This window comes from Propithecus coquereli, unplaced genomic scaffold (genome assembly GCF_000956105.1).
Source record: "Propithecus coquereli isolate 6110/MARCELLA unplaced genomic scaffold, Pcoq_1.0 Scaffold378, whole genome shotgun sequence".
NCBI lineage: Eukaryota > Metazoa > Chordata > Mammalia > Primates > Indriidae > Propithecus > Propithecus coquereli.
In genome coordinates this window covers 770,789-793,231 of record NW_012149485.1, presented here as the reverse complement: position 1 = coordinate 793,231, position 22,443 = coordinate 770,789, and the positions used below count along the sequence as shown (strand labels likewise).

At 46.9% G+C, this 22,443-nt stretch overlaps 1 protein-coding gene across 1 annotated transcript in view; it reads right to left on the bottom strand.

Moving 5' to 3' along the window:
* Positions 1-13,951: 13,951 nt before the first annotated feature.
* PTPRT (protein tyrosine phosphatase, receptor type, T) overlaps positions 13,952-22,443 on the bottom strand; it is a 734,792-nt gene continuing 726,300 nt past the window's right edge. The window contains exons 28-31 of the mRNA XM_012652055.1: positions 19,009-19,134; positions 17,969-18,132; positions 14,919-15,054; positions 13,952-14,019 (exon numbers count right to left, since the gene is read on the bottom strand). Of these exons, the coding sequence (XP_012507509.1) occupies positions 13,966-14,019; positions 14,919-15,054; positions 17,969-18,132; positions 19,009-19,134 (480 nt within the window). The 3' untranslated portion in view covers positions 13,952-13,965. The remainder of the gene's footprint in view (positions 14,020-14,918; positions 15,055-17,968; positions 18,133-19,008; positions 19,135-22,443) is intronic.

The following is a 22,443-nucleotide window of genomic DNA, read 5'->3' as shown; positions in this document are numbered from 1 at the left end:
TTTCATTGCCTAGAATTGTTTTTGCTATGCGGGGTCTTCTCTGGTTCCATACAAAGCGTAAAATCAATTTTTCTACATCTGTGAAGAATGATGTTGGTATCTTAATACGGATTGCATTGAATCTGTAGATCACTTTGGGTAGTATAGACATCTTAATGATGTTGATTCTGCCGACCCACAAGCATGGTATGGTTTTCAACCTGTTTATGTCCTTGGCTATTTCCTTCCTCAATGTTTCATAGTTCTCCCAGAATTATTTTTTTGTTTGAAAGTTTGATCAAGGTCACTCATGAAGCTATCTGTTCTTACAGCTTTCAGGGAAGAATTACCAACTTAAAAATTTTTTTTTCTCTGATAATTGGTCTACTTGGGTTTTCTATTTTTTTTCAGCCAATTTTCGTAACATTTATACATTTTCAAAAACCACCCACTTGATTAAGATTTAAAAACTTACTAACCAGAATTGTTCATAATATCCTTTTATAATGCTGTATAATTTCCACATTCACTATCATATCCCTTTTCTGTTTCCTAATTTTGAGTATTTGTGTTTGATCTTGATTAGACTTGTCAGCAATTTGTTTTGTTGGAAGCAACAACAACAAAAAGTTCTGGAATTTAGTTATCAAATATAGTGTTTCTCTGCATCTGTACAGATTCACTGTGAAATGTCTTCCTTTTCTTGGCAGGGACCTGATTTCACAGGCAGGCAGTTTCTCTGATTCCTCAAAGTGAACCTCTGCTTTTGAACTCCTGCATCTTTTCATGTGTCTGGTGATGTTTTCCTGTTTGTTTATCCTTACAAGCAGAGTTGTGTGCTTGGTCAGGGTTGGAAGCTGCCAGAGAGCATCGTGGAGGGGCCAAAAGAAAAGAAAAGGAGAAGTTGAGATTTGCTGATATAATTCAATGCCAGACCAGAAATGTGACAGACTGCAAGGACAGAGGTCTCAGCCCGAGCTGATACAGGGGGCTAGTACAGGGAGCTTCATCAGCCCTGAAGAGGTTTGTATCTGCATTTAGTGTTGGCTGGAATATTCCCCCCACCCACCTCTTTTCCTGGCACAGTTCCTCCATTAGGAGCTAGCTGCCTGCCTGGGCCATCAGGAGCCATGTTCCACGAAGAGTGGGCTGACAGTAAGTTTTGCTGTGGGCTCCTGACTACATGCATGGATCCCAGATCCAGATACTCCTCCACTCCTCTGGTCAATCCTTCTTCCCCCACTGTGCTAGGGCTCTCAGTGGGACTCTATGAAAGACCTGTTATCATCCCTCTCACTGTCTATCAGGCAGGCTCACCAGCTATTTTCAACAAAAATATGGAAAGGCTGGCAGGATTCCTGTTCCCAAATCTGAGTAGCAAATTAACATCACGACACATAGGATGAACTTAGGATGTCAGTAAAACCTTTCCTGTGAGTCACTTTACACCAAGTCCATTTTTGTCCCTAGATCAAAAGCTTAACTGGACAGCTGGCAGCCCTCTAAGGGTGTTGGCAGAGTCCCATCTCAGACTAACAGCTGGAGAAGGGGTATCGTGCACAGCTGAAGCCCAGTTTCCCAGCTAGTGTTCCCCTAGAAACAAAGCCTGAGACAGTGTTTTATTTGGAAATTTGATTCCAGGGAGCAATGAGGGAAAGGCGTGTAGGTCAGAGAAGGAGGGAGGAAGAGGTGATAGGAGTTGTTATGGAGTGGCTACTCCTATAGGAGTCTGTTTGTTGTTCTGGGACCATTTGAAAAGTTACATGAAATATAGTTGAGAATTGCCTTCGGAGGAAAGAAAGGAGCAAGCGTTTGTCCACAGGCTATTGGTCAAAGATTTCACCATGGGATTTTAACTGCTTCTTATTTCCAGGTGGCATACACGTAAGTGCTAAGTGGGTTCCTGTTGGCATCTGAGAGAATATTGAAAGTGGTGCCCAGTCATCTGCTTTACCCAGGCTTGTCTGCATTCAACTAACCATGTGCTCTCAGCACTGCCTGCCTCTCTCTGGGGTGCTCCTAACAGATGGGGGGGAGCAACAAAAACTAAAATCCTCAGCCTGCATTTCTACAAGTTTTTCTCTGCCGTTATGCCTCCCATAGAAGTTTTTCTTAATGTCATTTCTTCTCCCAGGAGATGGAAATGGACGATTGATCAATTTTCTGAGTGAGTACAGACCATCTGGAGCAGGCACCTGGGAAGAAAGAACCACTTTATCTTCTTTTGAGGCTCCTTTACATCTTTTAGGCAGCAAAACATGATTCAGCATCAATCACTGATTAGGATTCTCATTTCAGCTTCTTGTGTCTTGTAATCAGAGGAAATTCCTCCCAGATTCACACAATGGTTTGACTGCCAGGTGTGGTCACAGGTTTCCAGCTTTGACTACATGTTTGTAGGTATTTTAGAGGAAAGCGGATGAGATGGAGTCAGTCCTCATTATAGCCTGGGACGAGGTTTGCTTCTTGGTCCTGCTCTGCCCCACCTTCATAGAGGATTGGAGTCTTCTATCGAGGCACATACATCTGTTAGGCTCGTTGTCATTTGAAAGGAGATGTTAATTCTCTTTCTGGCTCACTGGCTCTTAAACCCAGGCTGCAAATTCAACCAATGACGCAGAATAGCTATTTTTGCTGGTAATTGTCTGGAATCAAAGCCTCCAACTCACGGACACTCTGAGAGGAGAGCGATGTCATGCTTGGCTGTATAAGACTCAAGATTCTGCAAACCTATCCCTGGCTTAGGGCTGACTTGCAGAGAACCATGTAGCTGGGCTCTTCATTTTGGTCCTTCAGTGAAGAGCTTTCACCCAGTTGTTCTATGGCACAAGGCCATCATCAGCCTTCAGGGAGGAGAGTGCATTGCATCTGCTGAGGATGTTATTGAAGCCATTATTTGTTAAGGGGACTTATGAAAAAATTTTTTCTGTGCTCTATAGCAGGAGTGCTTTTATTTACGCTGAGTGGTGGATTTATTTTTCCAGTTTGGACATTCAGTTGACTAACTGATTTAGTTTCCCTTTTGGGAGGATGGGCAGTGCCATGTTCTTGAACCTCTTGATCCAGGTGTATGTATGGCAGGTTTTGGGGGCATGGCCCCATTCCTGGCATCGTCTTATCAGTCCTGCTTTCATTTTCCTATGCTATGCTCTCCCTATCTTTTTCATATGATTGGTTTTTCCAGGCTTGAAAGTAATATAAAATTTAGAAAATACAGAAAAGTATAAAGAACAAAAAGTACCCATGTTCCTTATGATGAGAGGTAATCACTGTTAATATACTGATAAAGTTTTTCATGCATTTATATATTTAATTTATATTCTCTACGCATCTATATTTCTCTGTATGTTTCTCCATCCATACACTTGAGATATCCTTGAATAGCTTCGTTCCAATGCTCATTATTCTATGGACTGGGAAAGCTGAAGCCTCCTCAGTTTCTGCTCATTTCTACACTCTTTTCTGTCTCCAGTTGTTGGGTTTGTGGATGTTATCTCTCTGTGGGTGCCATGTTGATAGAGATTCCAGGCTCAGTCCCTTTGCTAAATTTCAAGAAAAAGCCACTTACGACAAACCCCTGTTGAGTCTAGTTGCATTTCCTAAAGATTAGGTGACCAAAATTTTTCTAAAATTAACCAGAGTGGTTTCTTTCCCCTTTATTACTGGCTTCTTCTGCTTTTCTTCCTGTTCCCTTCTCCTTACCACTCTCAAACCCTGCCAGAGAGAATCAACTCCATCTTCTTGCCTTCTGCATGGCATGTTGGTGACCTCACACCATGTCCCCAGGAGTCTGAGGGCTTCTAGGTCCCCTGGAGTTCTGATGGAAGACTTGAGCCCCTGGAATTACAGGAAGATCTTAAGCCAAACCAGAGCTACCAAATACAGTACAGTCAAGGTGTGCTCCTAGGTCGGATGTGAGCCCACACACTCCAGGTCCAGCCACACAGGAAGGCCAGGCCAGGACTCACCTGGGCAGCCACAGACACGTAAAGAGGACTGTGCCACTATTGTCAGTCTCTCTCCAGGGCTGCAGCTCTAAGGGTGAGATGTCCTTCCCTGTTAATGTTGGTCTAAAAGCCGGGGGTGGCTTTTTTAGCAGAGAACACCTAAGCCTTGACGCACCCAAGCTAGCTTAGCCTCAGGCTCAGGACTACTGTGACTGTGTCAAGGAAGATAAGGGATATTTATTATATTTATTTAAGCATACTTCCACGGAAAATGACCACGGCATGTTGCTAAGTGAGAAGAAGCAGGGCCTCAGAATGTATGTAGGTTGATGACGTTCATGTAGAAAATGTGTATGTTTATTTATGCAGAGAAAGATCTGGAACGGCATAAAAATATTAATAAGTACCTTCGAGAGGTGGGAACTGTCACCTTATACCTCAAACAATTGTGTATTGAGTTCTTTTAAGTGAGTATGTGCTACTTTTATAATAACACTTTAAAAGGTATTTAGGGAAAAAATGATAGGCCCCCAAGTATTTTTGTTATTAGGAGTTATGTAAGGTTTTTTTTTCTTCTTTCTGATTTTCTTTTTCCATTGTCACCTCTTACATTTGTGGCAGGAAGAATAAGTGAGATTACATGACCGAGGACAAATGACAAGGATAACTAGCTGGCTGGACACCGGGTTCCTCACTTAGGACCCAATCAGGAAAGCACGTGTTTGACTCTGTGGCCTGGGGGGTCTGGTGGGCAATACAGCTCTGTCCCTCAGGCAGAAGAACCCTGCCAGGGTTCCCAAGGCCGAAAGAGAACAAAGTGATCCCTGGGTTCCAGCCCTGTGGCTCATGTTTCCAGCTCAGACTTATATCTGGATACAGAAAAACAATTTGGGAACCAATAAACTCCAAGGAGTCAGTTCTAATTATTTCTTCTGATCATCTACAAAATGGAGAGCATATCCATGTAACTCAGAGGTTGGCACCCTCATCCCCTAGCTTGAGAACTTGTTTGTCCCCATTCCTCTTGGACTCCTATCTGTTCCCCTCTAATAACAGTATTTAAAACAGTGCTTGCCAAGCCTTAGCATATATTGCAATCACCTGGGGCACTTGTTAAGTGTGTAGATTCCTGACTCCCATCCTGGACCTATTGAATCAGACTCTACACGTTTAGAAGTTTCCCAGGAGAAATGATGTAGGTGACCCATGGACCACACTCTGAAATTAGGGAGTTAAAGTCTGCATCAGGCACTACTGGTTTGGTACCCAAGTTTAGCATTTACTGGAAAATTGAGAAAAGGGGTCTATGAGAAGAGGCAGAATCCCTGCCCTTTGATTGTGAGTATTCCATTTGACCAGCTTTGTCCAGTGAGATATCACAAGTATAGTTCAAGCAAAGGCTTGCAAACACTTAGGTGAGTGGATTTTCTCATGCTCCTGCTATGACCATGAGAAGCATATGCACAGTGTTTGTCTCAGGAGGAGGATAACAAATATGGGGAGCAGAACCACACCAGCCCACATGCTACAGCAAAGCCTGGCCTAGAATAGAGCCCTGAGCCAGCACATCCGTGAGCCCAGCTGAGATTAGCTGAGCTCAGCCTACAGCAGTTGAGTCTCAGCTGACTGCTATAAAAGACTGTTGTTTCAAGTCACTGAGTTTTGGGGTGGTTTATTATGCAGAAATAGTTAGCTGATACATCTCGGCACCTTGTTAGCATACTGACCCCAGAACTGTGATTCTCTAGGGGCTTAAAAATTTGTGTGTTTAGCAAACTTCCTGGTGATTCTGATGCCAGTACTCTATGGACCATGTTTGGGAAACACCGCTTTAGACCCAACCTTTTTACAAATTCAATGTGCAGTCATGGAAAATCTCTTGATGTTTCTGAGCTTCAACTTTGTCATCTGCAAAGAGAGAATAATATGTATTTCCCATGTTGTAGTTGTGAGGATTAAATGAACATAAAGAAACCTAGTTGATAATAGGACTGTTTCTCCTCCTTTGTCAACTTGTCCTCATCCTACCCCTACCCCAACCTCAGGAAGACACCAATACCAATATCTTAGGAAAACATGAATCTCAGGGTCACAGCTTTATTGTATAGATTTTTAACACAGCCATATTACAAACATTGTCAGGGAACATTTACAAGAATAAATAAGATGGACTTGCAGGTGTAAAAAGATTACACTTCACTGTAATGTACAGTCAAAAAATATATCTGATATTCATTGACCTGACATTATTTACCTTCTGCTTTTTTAAGCTAGAATTGGAAAGGAAAAGAAAAAGAAAAAGAACATTGACAGCACAGTGCTGGCTTTTTTTTTAAAAGTTGATTTATTTTGTTTTCTCTTCTCGTACGTGCTTTATCTATCAAACACCAAACTGTACAAGTGCAGGCCACTGGGATTCATGGAGGAGGCTGCAAACGGTGTGGAGACTTTGGTCTCATGCAATATCATATGTCCGGTGGATGTGAAAATGTCAACCTCCCTGGAGCTGAGTGGGAACATCGTGGTAGCCCCTACAGGGCTATGAGGGTGTCCAGTAGCCAAGGCAATGATAGATGCCCCCACTCTTTGCCTTTGATTGGCTAGAAGTATGCAGGGTGAAAAGAGAAGATAAAAAAGTGCTTTTGCGTCTGATTACCAATATGGGTTAACCTCGATTAACCTGGGCTAGCCCAGGATCCACCTAGTGATGAAATGTGCGCACTGGAAAGGATAATAATCACTTGTCAACTGAGTCACTGTGCTTTTTGCTTTTGCCATCTGCTCCGACAGGCCTCGAGTGGGGAGTGGGGGTAGAATTAACCTCGGGAGATAATGTATATGGTAAGCAAAGCCCTGGTCCCACTTGGACCTTTACTGGTTCGGGCTGTCACTGATGGCCCTGTTGGCCAGTGGGTCTGAGTTCTGGCTGCTCTCATCAGAGATCCAAGTGGGCATTGGCTCTACGGTAAAGCAGCTGTTCCTCACGGTTTGGTGTTTGCTGAAAACCAGCCTGGATGAGCCCAGGATATGTGGCCAGAGAATAATCATCTTGGCCTGTATGGTGGGGAGACTTGGGCGGGAGAGCAGGGGCTTCAGCCTGCACAAACCAAACACACCCTACTTGGCTTTGTTCTCTTCAGGTACGAATGAATTCAAACAAGTCCCCAGCTCCACAGGATCTCACCCATCTAAAATGGAAATCATCTCAGCAGTGCTCCTTCTTCCCTTTAAAGAGATGTCTGGCTGCTGCAGGACAGCTGCTGAGAGGGGCTCCTTACCAGCTCTGGCAGACAGCAAATTCTTCCTTACAGCTGTTAAGTTTCACACATTTGTCCTAGTTCCACTCACAGGAGTGACCTGGACCTAGCAAACTGTGCTTGACTTTATCCAGTAATCTACAGACGTATGGAAGATATGGGCACTAGATTCTGCCTGACCCTTCAGAAGCCTGGTTTTACCTGGAAGACACCACTCTGCCTTCTAAGCCTCCAATTGCCCTTTGACCCGAAGAACACCTTACACTATTAATCTTCCATGGTACAGACAAGGACAGGGTGGGCACTGAGAGTTTGTCTGACCATCACACTGGAGGTCCACTGATACGTATTCACAAGCCCAAAGGCACTAAAATCCTTGTATAGGGACCCAATTTTGCAATTTTGGCAGGTTACTTCCTATCACCTTTTCCTCCTCCAAATCCAAGAATCCCACTCACCAAGGAACCATGAACTACATTAATTACCCTGAGCTCCAATAGTTCCCTGACATTCCAAGGCCACCAGACCCCTCATTCTCTGAACATTCCAACTAAGAATCAGGGTCCTTATCCTACCACCTAGAGCAGTTCTCAGATACAGAAGGAGGCCCGTTGGTGATCCAGAGCCCCCAAACTCTTCCCAGTAGATTCCCTTCCACCCTGAGTTCTCCCACATCCCTTGTATCAGCCCCAGGGGACACCACCAAGCTCTGAGATGGCTGGGAGGGCTAGGCCCCGGGGCTACCATTGTGGGTGCTGATCCCTCCTCTTGGGGATCTAACATTTATGGGTGGATTTCAGGGGTGGATGCAGCCCCTTTGATGACCTTTTCCCATCTCTTCTGGTGGTGAACAGGAAGGATACAAGAGACTGGCTTGATCTCTACAAGACAAGTGTACAGCCAGTGCCATGCAAAAGTCTATCGTTGGTTACCTAGAAACCAAGAGTGGGTCTGCTCATGTGCACAAATATGGCTTAGACATCTCTGCTGTGCTTCTGAAGATCTGATCCATGACCCTGAAATACATGTCAGAAGAAACTGGAGCTGGAACAGCCCCCCTACTCTCCACCGCTAACCTCCCTCCTGCTGTTCAGACAGTACATGACCTTGAAGGCAGATTCCCTGCTAGGTGAAGCCAAGGCCCTGCATTTTAGATATGTGGACATGGAAAATATACAATAGGAAAACTTTTCATGGAAGTAGATAAACAAGGCTGAATTTCTTCTGGTCTCTTCTGGTTGGGTTCACTTTTCCTATTTCCCTGTTCTACTTGGCTGTGATTTGGAGCTGGTCAGAGGCTGAAAAGGAGCTCAGATTGGTTGAATAATGGGGAAGGCAAGTCAGGGCTTTGAGATGACATGACTATCCGTGTTTTATCTTCTGACCTGCCCTTCAGCTTGAGTTGACCATTTGTTCTGGGGATCATGGTACAGCGTAGTCTGTTGACCTTGTTGCTTAGGGTCAGCATCATGCTCACACTTACCCTTGGGTCCACCCATGTCTTCCACAATATTACTCCTGATTCAGCTTGTGCCAATGGCTGGTCTGCCCAGCCCAGGAGTCGCCAGCTACAGGCTAAGGAAGGGTGGCTTTCTTCATTCTGTCCCCAGGCAGTGAGGTGCAGGGGAGCTTCAAGATCTTTGGATCTGGTTGGACAGTCACTCCTGCAGAGATGACATGATAAGGGCCTGGCTGCTCCTCCCTGGGCCTCACTTCTGTTGTCTGCAGCAGCCATGCTAGACTGACCCCTGTGTGCACCCTACAGGTTTTCACACCAGAGCTTGGGACATGGAGATTCTGGTGAGGATGTACAGCAGGAGCTCGTGTAGCCATGGGGTGTGGAGGATGAATAAATATGATTGGTCACATTCATCATCTTCTCCCCAATACTGAGATCTGTTCTAAAGCAGCATCCTTGCTCCAAGTGGTTCTGGGAAGCCTGTCCCCATCTCCTGCCCACTATGTCATGGAAGTGACCTCTTTCCTCAATAACTCACATGCATCCTTGGTTCTGAGTATTTGCTGGGTTCCAATTTACTGGCCTTGCCTTCCTGTTTTCCTGCTCAAAGCTCTCCAAACCTACCCCTTCTAGCCTGGCTAAAGTTCCTCTTTCCATGTATCTTTTTCTACTCATTGCTCGGCCCAACATTCTATAGCCAAGAAATGGCAGGTCTGAGATTCGAACTAAAGATCAAGCTCTTTGCACGTAACCCTGCATCTCACCAAGGGATGAGCTGTGCCACAGAGATCTGTGCTTCCTTGCCGTGCCCCTGTCCTGCCCCCATACACAGCAAGTGTATGTGGCTAACATGAGAAGCCTTCCAGCCCCAAACCCCTCAGGGGAAGTGTGTCCTCAGATTTTCCCACATTAGCAACCACGGGACTCTACTTAGACAATGGGCACCACCTTCCAGAAGCCCCAGCATTCAGGAATCTTCTGAGTAAGGCTATGTCCAGCTTATCCTCTCCCCTCAGGGCTTTGAGGGCTCAGCCTTCACCACGCTAGACAGGCAAGTCCTCAACTTTCCACTTTGTGTCGATGGGTTCCTTCCAGCACTCACTGGGAAGACACCTTAGTTGAGGTCAAGCCATGAGTAGTGAGGTCAGTGTGCCTCCACACCAAAGGATAGAAGAAGGTCAGCTGGTCTTGAGCTTGAGGATGGAATTGGCCTTAGGAGGAAGCAGCTTGGCCAGCAACTGTGCCTCAGATTGGGATATAATTCCCCAGAGTCCATCATAGTGGGGTTGAGCAGATCAAAGCCACATGAGGAACAGGGCACATGTTTTGTTTTTTTTCATATTAAACAGTTGTATTAAAACCAATCAGGCTGAATTAGACAGTGGAATGCAAATATTGCATGAATTATTAAAGTAAAACATGAGACTATAAAGGAATTTTAAGCTTACTATTGTCTGCTTTGGGTTAGCCTCTGCTATTATGGGTAACCTCCTGGGAAAATGTGAGACACAATGATGGAAACATCTTGTCTTTGCAAGTCAGAAAAAACCATTTAGGTCCTGGCTCACTCATTCACTAGCTGTGGAACTGTGGGCAAGTGACTTCTCCCCTTGGAGCCTCAGTTTCTTCATCAATAAAATGGTGACAATCACAGACACTTCCTAGGAATGTTGGAAGAACTCAGTGAGCTCATGTGTTAGAGCCCCCAGCACAGGTCTGCTGGTTCCTGTAAAGGCTGACATTTGGCCGGCCATCACTCAGGTCACACACAGAGAAGGCCAGCACTAAAAGCAAGCTGGCCCCTTCCATTCCCACCAGGAAAGGTGAAAGTTTGCAATATCAGGGTGCAATCGAGATACATTCTGAAGCTACCTAGGCCATAAACACACACTGGGGGGAGCTGTTCCTGGCTTCTCATTAATCTCTCGTATTCCCTCCAAACAAGGTCTGTAGGAGGTGAGAACCACGGGAGCTCTCTAAGGGCCACTCTTTGGCACTCCAGACATAAGAGGCTGGCTCTTGTTGTGGAGACTCAGAGAGCATCAGTGCTACTTTCCTCTGCTTACAACAGGCTAAGCCCACCCTGGAACTGGGGAGGCGTGGGGAGATACCCTCGGGGAGGTGGTGTTTGCACAGATTTCCTGGGCAAAGGTTCAAGTTCAAATTTCTGGGCACCAGTGCCCTGTCTCATCCAAGCCCTGCCACATACTTGCCACATGGGATCTTAGGGAAGTCAAACCCATCTACGAGCCTCAGTTTCTCCTTGTGTACTCTGGCCTAAGACCTGTTCACTGCCGCCCCGCGTTCTTTGGAGGGTGGTTGGGTTGTATGAAGATAAGAGGCTGAGCTGGGGGAATCATCCCTGGCTGGGATACCCCACCATGGCCTGAGTTTTTACCAGTTTCTTTCTCCCTGAAGTCACACTTTAAATTCCTACCATTTGAAATAATAGAAGCCACTGTCATTTTTATCTGCCAGCTATTTCACCCCTTCCTGAGCAGAATAAATCCTAGGATTTGTGTTAAATAGCTCTCCCTCCACCCTCATCCTGGTTGGATGAGGCAAGATCTGAGAAAACAGCATACAGCAGGCTGATGTGCCGTACTACAGGCTCCCTGAAGGCTGGGGATGGCCATCTGGGGCAGTGGGCTGGAGCCTGGGGAAGCCAGGGGGACCCGTGGGGGCTGGGGGCCTGGGAGCCTGCTCACATACATCTGGGAAGAGGCTGAGCAAAGGACAAGAGCGAGGTCATCGTGGGGTTCCTTTGCCTGCCTTTGCTTTGAGACACTTCCTTTTGAACCTCCAAAGTGACAGCCCTTCCTTGATCAAGTCTGGTGTCCCTGGACTTCTAGACAGCTCCAGAGCCTGTGCCAATGGAAGCAGCTTCATGGGCTCCTTTTATGTCCTCTCCTCGCGGGCCTGGAGATCTGGGTTGGTGACCTTGCTCCATGCTAAAGCAGAGACCCGGGTTGCTCGCAGAAGCTGAATATTTTTGTTCCAGCAAACAAAATCACAAGAGACAGACAGATGGATGTGGTATTAAAAAGTACACGCTGGAGGGAATGTTTTCACAGTGTCTGATGAGAGGAAAAGAGGCAGCCCACTGGCCCAGCGGGACCCTTTCCAACACTAGGCTGAGCACATCACTTGAAAGCTCTGCTGACTCCTTGTTGCCTGTAGGACGAAGTCTGCACCCTCGGTGGGCATTTGTCGCCCGGACCCTGGCCCATCGCCTGGCTCTCCCCCTGCAGGGCTGTGCCCAGCCAGGTAAGCTTCCCCCTGTACTGCCCTTCCCGATGCCTTTTCCCACCTCTTTGCTGTGCACATGCTGATCTCTTGGCCCGAATCCTCTTTTCCTCCTTTCGCTATCTGTTAAGACCCAGCTGGAATAGATGGCACCTCCTCCAGGAGGCCCCACCTTGCTCCACCACTACTGCCCTGTGATTCAATTTCCCCAGTGGACAGTGAGCTCTGGAGGGCAAAAGCTGTGCCTTCTCTAATTCTGTGTCCCTCATGCCATGTCTGGTGCTAGACTAGCCACCAAGATGGAGCTTCCTTAGCTCCCAGGCCTCCCCGAGGCTGTCAGACATTGTGCCTAGGCACCATCTAGAGACTAAAGTCAAGAGTGTCCCCGGCTGGTGCCCTCATAGGCTGAGAAAATAGGGAATTGTTTTCACTAAGAAGTTAGATGAGGCTAGCTTTCTTGGGGAGCTGGGAATGAGTTATTGGAATATATCTGACATTCTGGGCTTCCCAGAAGAACTGGCATCAGGAAGAAAGAGCTAAATTTCCATTTGTGGAGCTCTCTGCTCAGAAGTTTCTGGCCTTATTTTCCCTCCATAAAATAATTGCTCGGCTGAGAAAAAATGGAGAAAACAGTAAAGTCTCATTGCCATCACCTGCCTTTTTGAAATCCAGGATTTCATCACCGAGGAAGGTGCCTTGGTTTCCTCAGTTGTGAAACGGAGATGGTAACGAGCTAATTGCTCTGTCCCGGGGGTTGTAAGGACGACGTGAGATGTCACACAGAAAGTGCCAAGCATGACGCCTGCCATACAGTTGTGACTTAGCAAGTGTTGGCCCCTTCTGACGCACTCATACTTTGAACAAGACCCTGGACCCCCAGGCCTGATTCCCTTGGCTCACTTTAAATCAAAGTATAACTGGGTCCACAATGGTCTTTTCCAAGGTGGCAGCTGGTTTCTCTAGGAAGGAGTTTGAAGGTGGAGATCACAGTTATGCTCAAGGCTGAGGCTCTACACACTCCAGACACCAAAGGGACCATCTCCGGACTAGCTCATCTCTGCCTTGCTCAACGGCTGGGCTGTCCCAGGGTGGAACATTTTAGGGACATTGCCAGGGATTTCTCTTAGAGCTACACACGCAAACTACCCCCTTCCCTTTTTTGACATAAGAGACTAAGATTTCACACTCCCCAAAAGAAAGTTTCTTCTCACATACACTTTGGAAAATAATCAAATCTTATCCGGCTTGTCTCTCCAAAAGAAAGCTACCACCAAAGAGACACAGGGGTCAGGTTTTATGGGTCAGCCCTGCCCTAGGGAGGTGGTCCCTTTTTACAAAGATAAGGAGCAGCAGCCGAGATCCCTGCAGTTCCACCCCCTCCCACCACCCCTCCAAAAGCAAAGAAAACCTTTCTCGAAGAGTGCTGTGGACACAGCTTGTTGGCCAGTGAATGACAGATGGTTAAGGCCTGGGCTGGGGAAGGGGTACGGAGTGTCGTGGGCCACAAGCCCCATGCAGGTTCAGTGTGAGGATGGGGCCCTCTGCTGTGGCCTAGGGTGTACCCCAAGGCCACACTGGTCCAGACTGCAGGTGTCTGGTGCCAGAGGCCCCCGAAGGAGATTGCAGGGGACAGCAGAGCAGAGACCCCCAAGAGCCCCAATCTCTTCCATGACACGGAGGAGCAGAACACACATCTCCTCCCATCCTAGGAGAAGCAGGGCAGGCGAAACACTGCTGAGCCCCCTGCTCCCCAGCACCTGTACAGCCGGCTGCCACGAGGTTCACAAACTCAGAACGAACAAAAGCAAGAGGTCTGGGAACTGGAAATCTGAGGCCTTGCTTGGGGGCGCCCTTCTGCCTGGGCCCATGGCTGTGGCTGGTTGGGCTGGAAGGGAAGCAGCATCTCCCACAGCTCTGGGAGACCCCTCGGAGGGTGCAGAGCCCACCGCGGAACATTGGGCCATCAGTCTTCTTCTTGGAGTTGGGCAGGGGTGGCACCTCGGTCACTGCCAGTCACAGAAAAGGGGGCTTGGCTGCAGCAGGCTCTGGGCTCCAGCAGGTTCCCCAGCCCATCGAGCTAAAAGGAGCTTAAATATTCCAGTGCCACCTCGTATACAAATTTATACTGTTCCTGAGAGGAGCACAGGAGACAAGAGAGGGATGAAAAGGAACGAGAAAGTGCATTTAGTTTAGAGGTACAGGTCTGGGAGAAAACTTCATCTACCTCCATACTAAGTCAACTCAATATTACCCACATCTGGGCATCCTTCAAAGTCTTGCTTCTACTCAAGCTTTCTTGAATGCCCAACTGGGATCACTCCCTTTCTTTTTACTGTTTCATACAACAGTGCTTCTCAAACTGCAACGTGCATACAAGGCACCCAAGAATCTTTTTAAAATGTACATTTCAATGCAGGAAACCTGGAGTGGGACTCAAGGTTCTGCATTTCCAACAAGCTCCCAGGCGATGCTGCCACCGCTGGTCTGTGGATCACGCTTTGCACAGGACCTTGTCCTGAATGTGACCTGCGCTTTGAGTCGGTCTGCAGGTCTTGCGTATGGTCTGTCTCCGCAACGGCACCAGGCCCTATTATCTGGGGCTCTGCCTGCCCATTCTCGTCACCACCCTTTCCCCCACAGCGTCCTAGTTCAATGTTCTAAACCGTGAGCATTAGCATAAATGAATTAGAATAGAATTGGACTGAATTGAAAACATAATTCACATTCTACTAATCCGGACGCCTTTCCTTTAAGCCCGAATTAATGGCACTTTCTTAAGGAATGGGCAGAAAGTAAAACAAAGTAGGTGTGCCAGGGTTAATATTTGGATTCCCCTGCAGGAAGGAGAAATTGGGGACGTTGGAAGGGGGAGAAAGTGGGCAGACAACAGTGAATGCCAAGGGCACAGACTGCGGGTCCTCAGTCAGCACCCAGCTATTGAGCGCTTTTACTATGGGATGTCATTGGCTTCAGGTCATGGGAACTGCAGCCAGCCCTTGGCTGTTGGAGGATAGATCTTGGGACACTCACCAGGGTCTCCACCATGTTGGATTTGTTGTTACGCAATGTTTTCACGATGTGGAACACGTCAATGATGTTTTGCTGCTGGATCATCTCACACACGCTGCAGATGGCACAGAAGGTTCCGCTGCGGCCTCCCCCGTTCCTAAACACAGAGTGGAGAGGTGAGCCCCATTCCCAGGTGACCCCTGCTCCTTCTGACCCTAAAGCCACAGCAGTAGTAGTGGGGAGTGGCTGCCCCAGCAAATGCATGAAAAGGCAATGGGGAAAGCTTTAGCCTGAACCGTGACTTATGGTTTGAGTCTCCCCTGTGCCATGAACCTGCTCTGACTTTGGGAAAATCACATCCCCATCTGGGCCGCAAGTTCCCCATTCGTATAGTGAAGGAGTTGGATTGGATGACCTTTAAGAGTTTAGTTGGAGTTGGCTTGATGTTTCCTTGGTTCTATGAGCACATTACAGTCGCCCAAGGTACACTGACTTCCAGGGCAGGATGATATTGTGTCTGTGTACACACAGTGCCTTGTCCAAAAGGATGCTCTGGGTCTATCTACACATCCAATAAAGGCAATAGCAATTTCCAGGTGATTTTCCTGCTAGTTCTTCCCATTCCTCACTAAGGGTAGCAATACTCTGTTAGCCTAGGACCAGCCAGCCCAGGCTTGGAGGCAGGGGCTGGGGTTGGCCTGAGAGGCCATATCTTGAAATGACACGTCTCTACTGTACATCTTGGGTTAAGCAAGACCCTACTGATCATGAGTATAGGGACAGAGGGCTCGTGTCAGGGCCATCCCTGTTACTCTTTCTTTCTGAGGCTCCATAATTCATCTTCATGGAAACATCCTTCAAACTCTTTACATAAAGTGCTTTTAGGAATCCTCCTGATTCAGAACTCCTGGGCGTGTTGCCAGGAGCAACTAATGATTTCACGTAATGGTCTGTGTCTGAAGAACATCTGGATGGAAACTAAGGGACTTAGTCAATCTCCCAGATGTTTTATCTACAGGACACCCAACAGCCAGATGTTTCAAGTACAGATAGTTGCCTTCCATTCACTGGGTGGTGCCTGCATTTCAGAGTCTGTAAAGGAGTCTGTGGCCTTCAAGGATACCAAGGTCCCTGTTGATAGAAGGACACCCCTGTGCTTTCCTTTGGTTCAAACTTCCGTCATCTCGGTTGGGGGGACGTGGATAAATAGGTACTCCTGCAAGAAAAGCGGGCTAAAGAACAAACAGAGGGAGAGCAGGGAGGGACTCCAGGAAGGAGGGACCAGTGATTTCTGAAGCAACAATAACAGAATTCAGAGGAAGAGTCGAGTGGACACAGGCATCTCAGGGTCCGGTGGAGTGAGATTCTGAAGGGATGGGTGTGGCTCTGTGCCAATGGTGAGGTCACTTGCATGTGTGGGAGGGAACTACAGGCAGCAGGGATTATTTGACAGAACACCGGCCGCCAGCTTCTGGGATGTGGGCAGAGCCGGCTTGGCCTGGCTGATGTCACTCACTGACCTGACTTGGGACACCACACAGCATCTTCCCAGATTCCAAACTCCACTCTGAGATTAGTATCCTTTCGGAAAGGGGTTATGGTGTGTGTGTGTGTGTGTGTGTGTGTGTGTCTAACCTCCTTTAAGCTCTCCGACTATTCTGATGTGTGCATGCACTGCCTATTTGATAGAAGGAGAGCAATTAGCTGGTTTTGAAAAGACTGAACTTAATTCTGAGGTCAGTAAGATATTCTTAATGCCTCTACCTGCTCCAGAAATATTTGTTCTGAAAAAGAGAAGACCTTGGTCCAAATTTCTTTAACACAACATTTTAAAAGAGGGAGGTCTTCTAAAATTCTCCCTAAATCATTTATGTTCTAAGAAGCAAAGTGAATGATTGTGACTCAAACATCCTGCACATAGCTGTTATGTCTGCAGGTTTGTTTTGGGTCCGAGATCTTTGTAGACTCCTTCTCTGTGGTCACTTTAGACTCCAATGGTAGACTCTGTGACCCTTGCTCTTTTAAGTAATCACATTTACAACATTTGCATATTTGCTACCACGACTTTTTTGATCTCTATATTGGCAGATAAATTGCATTTATTTTCTAACTATTTCATATCAAAGCACCATGGGGTCTGAAGATTATCTAATTCAACATACCCACTGGATAGATGCGGAAACTGAGGCTCACAAAATGAAGTGGTTTTCTGGATGCTACACAGCTTGTCAGCCACAGTCCTCTAACGGTCCTGACCTCTACCCAGCGTAATGAACCAGAGTTCATTTGACCAGGTAGTGCCCATTCAAAGACACGAGGCAAAGGCTCCAGTTCACACCAGTAATGGAGCTATAAACACATTGGCCTTGATCCCATTGTGCCCCTGGGAAACAGTGTTCCCAGGGTCCTTGGAATCCATCTGTCAGGCTCTCTGTGTCCTTGTGTCCCCACTAAGCCAATAGTAGAGATACCCCAGGAGGGAGACACAGTGGACAAGTCCTTTGGTTTACTCAGAGGCAGTGTGGGTTAATAGATGGTGCTTTAGCTTAGAGCCCAGTGAATGCAAATCATAGCCCCTGTCTTGATTACCTGCCTAGCTTACCTTGCCTGTGCCTCAGTTTCCCCAAATGATAATATCTATCTCACAAATGGAATGAATGATTCATTTAAAATGTCTGCTTAAATTAAACCCACTTAATCAATACCTTCCCTTTTCTCATCTCCTTCTCCTGCAGGAGATAATAAAGGAGGCTCTGGTCAGTGGGACCCACTTTGTCCTGAGCTTTCTTGTGACTAGCAGGACACAGCACGTGGGGCTCATCTCCTTACTGGGAGCATTGGGGAGTGGTCTGCCATTCTCCTCCCATGTTTGTGGAAAGGCCATCAGGTTTTGTATCAACAATATGTCATATAACAATAGTTCAGGACAACAAATTGGCAGCCCCATCCCATTAAAGGATTATAATTACTTTGAATGAACCATTGGCTTTTAGGGAATGTTGAGAGGCATCTGCAAGGATGCTCTATCACCTATCACCCCGTTGCACCGGCGACACCTCCCCAGTACTCACAGGCAGTGGACCACAGTGCGTCCCTCCCTCCCGTCATACTGCTCCTGCCACTTCTCCAGCCGTCGGACCACTTTGAGCAGAGAGCGCTTGGAGGGGGGTGTGTCCCGGTAGGCAGGCCAGCCAATGTACTGGAGGTGCTGGACTATACGATAGCCGTCCTGTGGCTGAGGATAGAGAGGCTGTTAGGGCTGTTCTGCTGGGGATGCTTGGGGATGCAAGCCTTCCAGATACCCTGGGGGCTGTAGCATTGCAGTGGAAGACAGGCTAAAGGGATCTAAGCCATGTCCTCGTGGGGAGAGTCACAAGCTATAAACCTACCTTTATACTCTTGTGCACATTGGTTTTCCTGCCCTGACTACCCTGAACTTCTCTCTATCTGGAAAACTCCTATTCAGCCTTCAAAATCCAATTCAAATATCCTTTCTTTAGGAAAAGCTTCTCTGACTACAATGGGCAGAGTTCTTCTCTCCCCCTGAGGCTCATGTGCTAGAACGTATCTCACTTTCCCATTCAGTAGTGAACTCTGAGGGTAGGGGCTGAGTGCCATTCACCCTGGGCCCCCAGTAGAGACCAAAGTTGCTTTAGTTAACCACCATTCATAGATTACTAATCTACCCCCTGCCACCCAGTACTCCTCCATTCAGCTAGTGAATATCCTTATGGAAGCAACTAATTATTTTTCATCTTGCTGTTTGCAGGACCTGGTCCAAATCTTATTGGATGCAATCAAAGGCCACATCCACTCTCTAAAGCAGTGTGACACAGTGGGGAAGAGCTAACGTCTGAGAAGTTTTGTCTACATGGCAGCAAGTGTGTCAGGAAACAGGCAGATGGCAGGTTGGATGTCACTCTTTGCATCTCTGTGTTGCAGTCACTGCTGGGTCTGGGCTGGAATCAGCAAAGGCATCACTTCCCCGAGGAAGAGATTATGGGAGAGTGTAACCCACACTCTTGGCTGGCTCGGCAGATCCTCTCCCGGCAGCCTCCATCTGTTTTTGGGGGGGGAGGGGCACGGCGAGCTATGGCGGCCCTACACTTACCCGAGCCATATTACAGATGCGGAATATTCTGTGGATGATGTCCTCATCGATGTCTGCAGAGACGAACTCCACCTGGATGGGTCCGTAGCACCCGGAGGTCTTCTCAGGCCAGTACTGCATACACAGCTGGGACAAGGAGAGAGGTCACAGAAAAAGGCCAAAGACAAGGGGGGGTCATCAGTCACGTGGATCACTGAGATTTTTCTATTGCTGGCAGGATACCTTGGCTGGAAAGGGAGTGTATTATGTAGGAAATCAGACTCAGCTTCCCCTTTGGTGTTGAAATGTCAAGCCGCTGAGCACAGAAACACTGGGCCTAAACATTTTGCCATGTGGATTTCAAGCCATGTGTTAGGCTTGCTGGACCTCAGCTTCCTAATCTGTAAAATAGGGAGAATAATACCCACCTCGAAGCCCCACTGTCAGAATCAGATAGAACGCTCGGGGAAGAGAAAATACAGTCTTTTTTTTTTTTTTTATCACCACACAGATCATGGCAAACTTTTTCCCATTCCAAGAAAACCTTCATCTTGCTCATTCATGATCACATCATGAGTAGTTTTAAAAATATAGAGTTTTGACATCAGTCTTTGGTCCAAATCCAGGCTCTGCCGCTTACTAGCTGTGTGGCCCAGGCCTCAGTTTCCTCATATGTGAAGTGCGGATAATTACACTTACTTTGCACCAAAAGGTATGCCACATGGTGTTGAGATCTTGCCTGTGATTTTCCCTGTTTATCTGGAATTGGGAATTTGAACTCACAGCTAAGAGCGAAAGTCAATGGTTCCCCTTCAGTCTAAGACAGAGGTTCTTAGCTGGAGGTAGTTTTGTCCCCCAGGGGACATCTGGCAGTGTCTAAAGACATTTTTGATTGTCACACCTGGGGGTTGCTATGGGCATCTAGTGAGTAGAGGCCAAGATGCTGCTCAACATCCTACAATGCCCAGTGTACCTCCCTGCCAAGAGTCATCTAGCTCCAATTGTCAACACTGCAGAGATTGAGAAACCCTAGTCTAAGACCACAAATTATTTTTTAAGCTTATGGAGAGACAGATACTTCATTTCCTTGCATCTGTTGGGCCATGAGATGACTCCAGTTGAGGAAAGAATATTGAGGTGGGTGGCAGGGTATGTGGCTGCAGAGAGGGACACATTCCTGATTCCCAAGGGGCATAGAAATGGACCCTGCCTAGATCAACAGGCCCCAGAGCTGGGGGACAGAGGAGAGCTAAGACTGGGGCTGCAGGCTTGCTAGGGACAAAGAAGTCAAGTCTGGGGGTTGCCCTGAAGATACAGTCAAGATTCACAAAGACTCCTCAAGGCTTCTGAAAGCATCTTAGGATTGAATGTCTCATCAGTAGGGTCTGCCACAGCCTACCCCAAGCTTGCAGACAAGGGGCTAGATTGGCAGAGGTGACCCACCCCTTTGGATGCAGGGTTTTCATGAAAGGGAGCAATTGCTCTCTTGTTTATTGATCAAGAACAGCCACTGCACCTGGGAGTTCACAAGCAAAGAATGTCTTTAATTCTCTCCTTCCTCCAGAACTAGAACTTATAAGGGAAGAGCAGGGATGAAGAGGGACATAAGAGAGAGAAAAATCACATCTCCCACCTTCCTAGCTGTGGAAACCCCAAATTCTAGCTGAGGAATAACATCGTTCATCTTATAGCAGTGGCTGGCATTCTATGGCCCACATGCCCAATCCGGGCAGCCACCTGTTTTTGCAAATCGAGTTTTGTTGAAACTCAGCTACACATATTTGTTTACATATTGTCTGTGATTGCTTTCATGCTACAGTCACAGAGTAGAGTAGTTGCAACATAGACCATATTGCCTGCGAAGCCTAAAACATGTCCTGTCTGGTTCTTTACAGAAGAAGTTTGCCAACCCCTGCTTGATGGGGTTGTTCAGAGCATAAAGGAGATGATTTATATAAATAAATCCCTTCCCACAGTGTCAGGCACAGAATAAGCAGTCACTAAACTACAGTGATTCATACTATTATTGAAACCCCCCATCAGTGCTCAACAAAAATAATAATAATGATAATAGTTAACATATACATTTGAAGCATTTAAATATATATACATTAGCACTTCTCTTACATAGCAAAGATGTGCAAGGCTGATTTTCATCATGCAATGGTGCCTTGTTTTCCCAGCATCTCTACTGGGGGTTGATTAAGCATATTGAGAAAGGAACAATGTGTGCGTGTGTGTATGTGTGTGTGTGTGTGTGTGTGTGTGTGTGTGTGGCGGGGAGGGCAGGGAGGGCTAGGGTCCCAGGGGCCTCCATGGCTGGTCAATCATCTGCTGAGCTGTGCAATAATGACAAATCCACAATTTGAACTTCATTTCTCTTTGCCATTGGCTCTTCCGCCTTGTAACCTTCACCGTAATGAGGACCTGGTACAGATAAGTCTGTGACTGGCCAGAAAAATCAGAATTAATCAGCACTGCCCATTAAAAAAAATAATTGCCTTTATCATCTGCATTGAATTTAGCCTCGCCAGAGTTTGGCTGTGATCTTGACATGAGGTGGGTGGATTCGAGGCATCAGGTAAAGCCTATTACCCTCAATATTTTCAGTCTGGAGAGAATGCGGAATGATTTGTCTCTTTTAATAAGATTTCCAGACCAATTTTTCAAGCTAATAGGTTCTACTGTGCCTCAAACGAGACCGCCTATATTTCAGGACACTTCTCTGCATTTGATTTTCTGGGTCACTCTCCCATAATGCCCAGGGACTAGGGAAGGTTGCAGGGCCTTTCAATCCTAGATCAGAGTCATCCTTTCATGCAGATTCTGTAATTCGTGAGACCACATCAGCAGCAGAATGGGGTGACAGCACAGCGGTGCGTGGACAGATGTGGCATTTGAGCCCCAGGCATCATCAGGGTCTCCTCTCCCTGATGCCATTTTGTCCTGTGTATGTGGTATAGCAAAAGGTGGGAAAACATGTTGGGGTCCCTTCTTGAAGCACCTTGGGTTCAAATCCCAGCTTTATTACTTTCTAGCAGAATGACTTGGCTAAATCTTTTAGTGTCCCCAGGTTGTTATGAGTGGCTGTGAATTTTAATGTCTGCTTAGCACAGGAACCTGCATCTAGTGAGTACTCAATAAATGTGAGTTATAATTATTAGGTCATGGGGGGAGGGTTACTAGAAACAAGATGGATAAAGAGAAGTTTCATTTTTTTCCTCCACTTAGTAGGCCTTATGAAAACTTTGCTTTAGGGTCATACTCAAAGGACTGCCCTTGTGAAAATTCTTAACCAGCCAGCCTGGGGTAGCTGAGAAGACGGGTGGCATCCTGGATATGCGACACTGCACGTCAAGAAAGAGAGACTTGTAGTTGCTTAAAGAGCTGGAAGATGCAGAAGATAAAAGAGGAAGGTTGGGAGTGCAGCGAAACCAGTGAAGGGTAGAAGGTGAC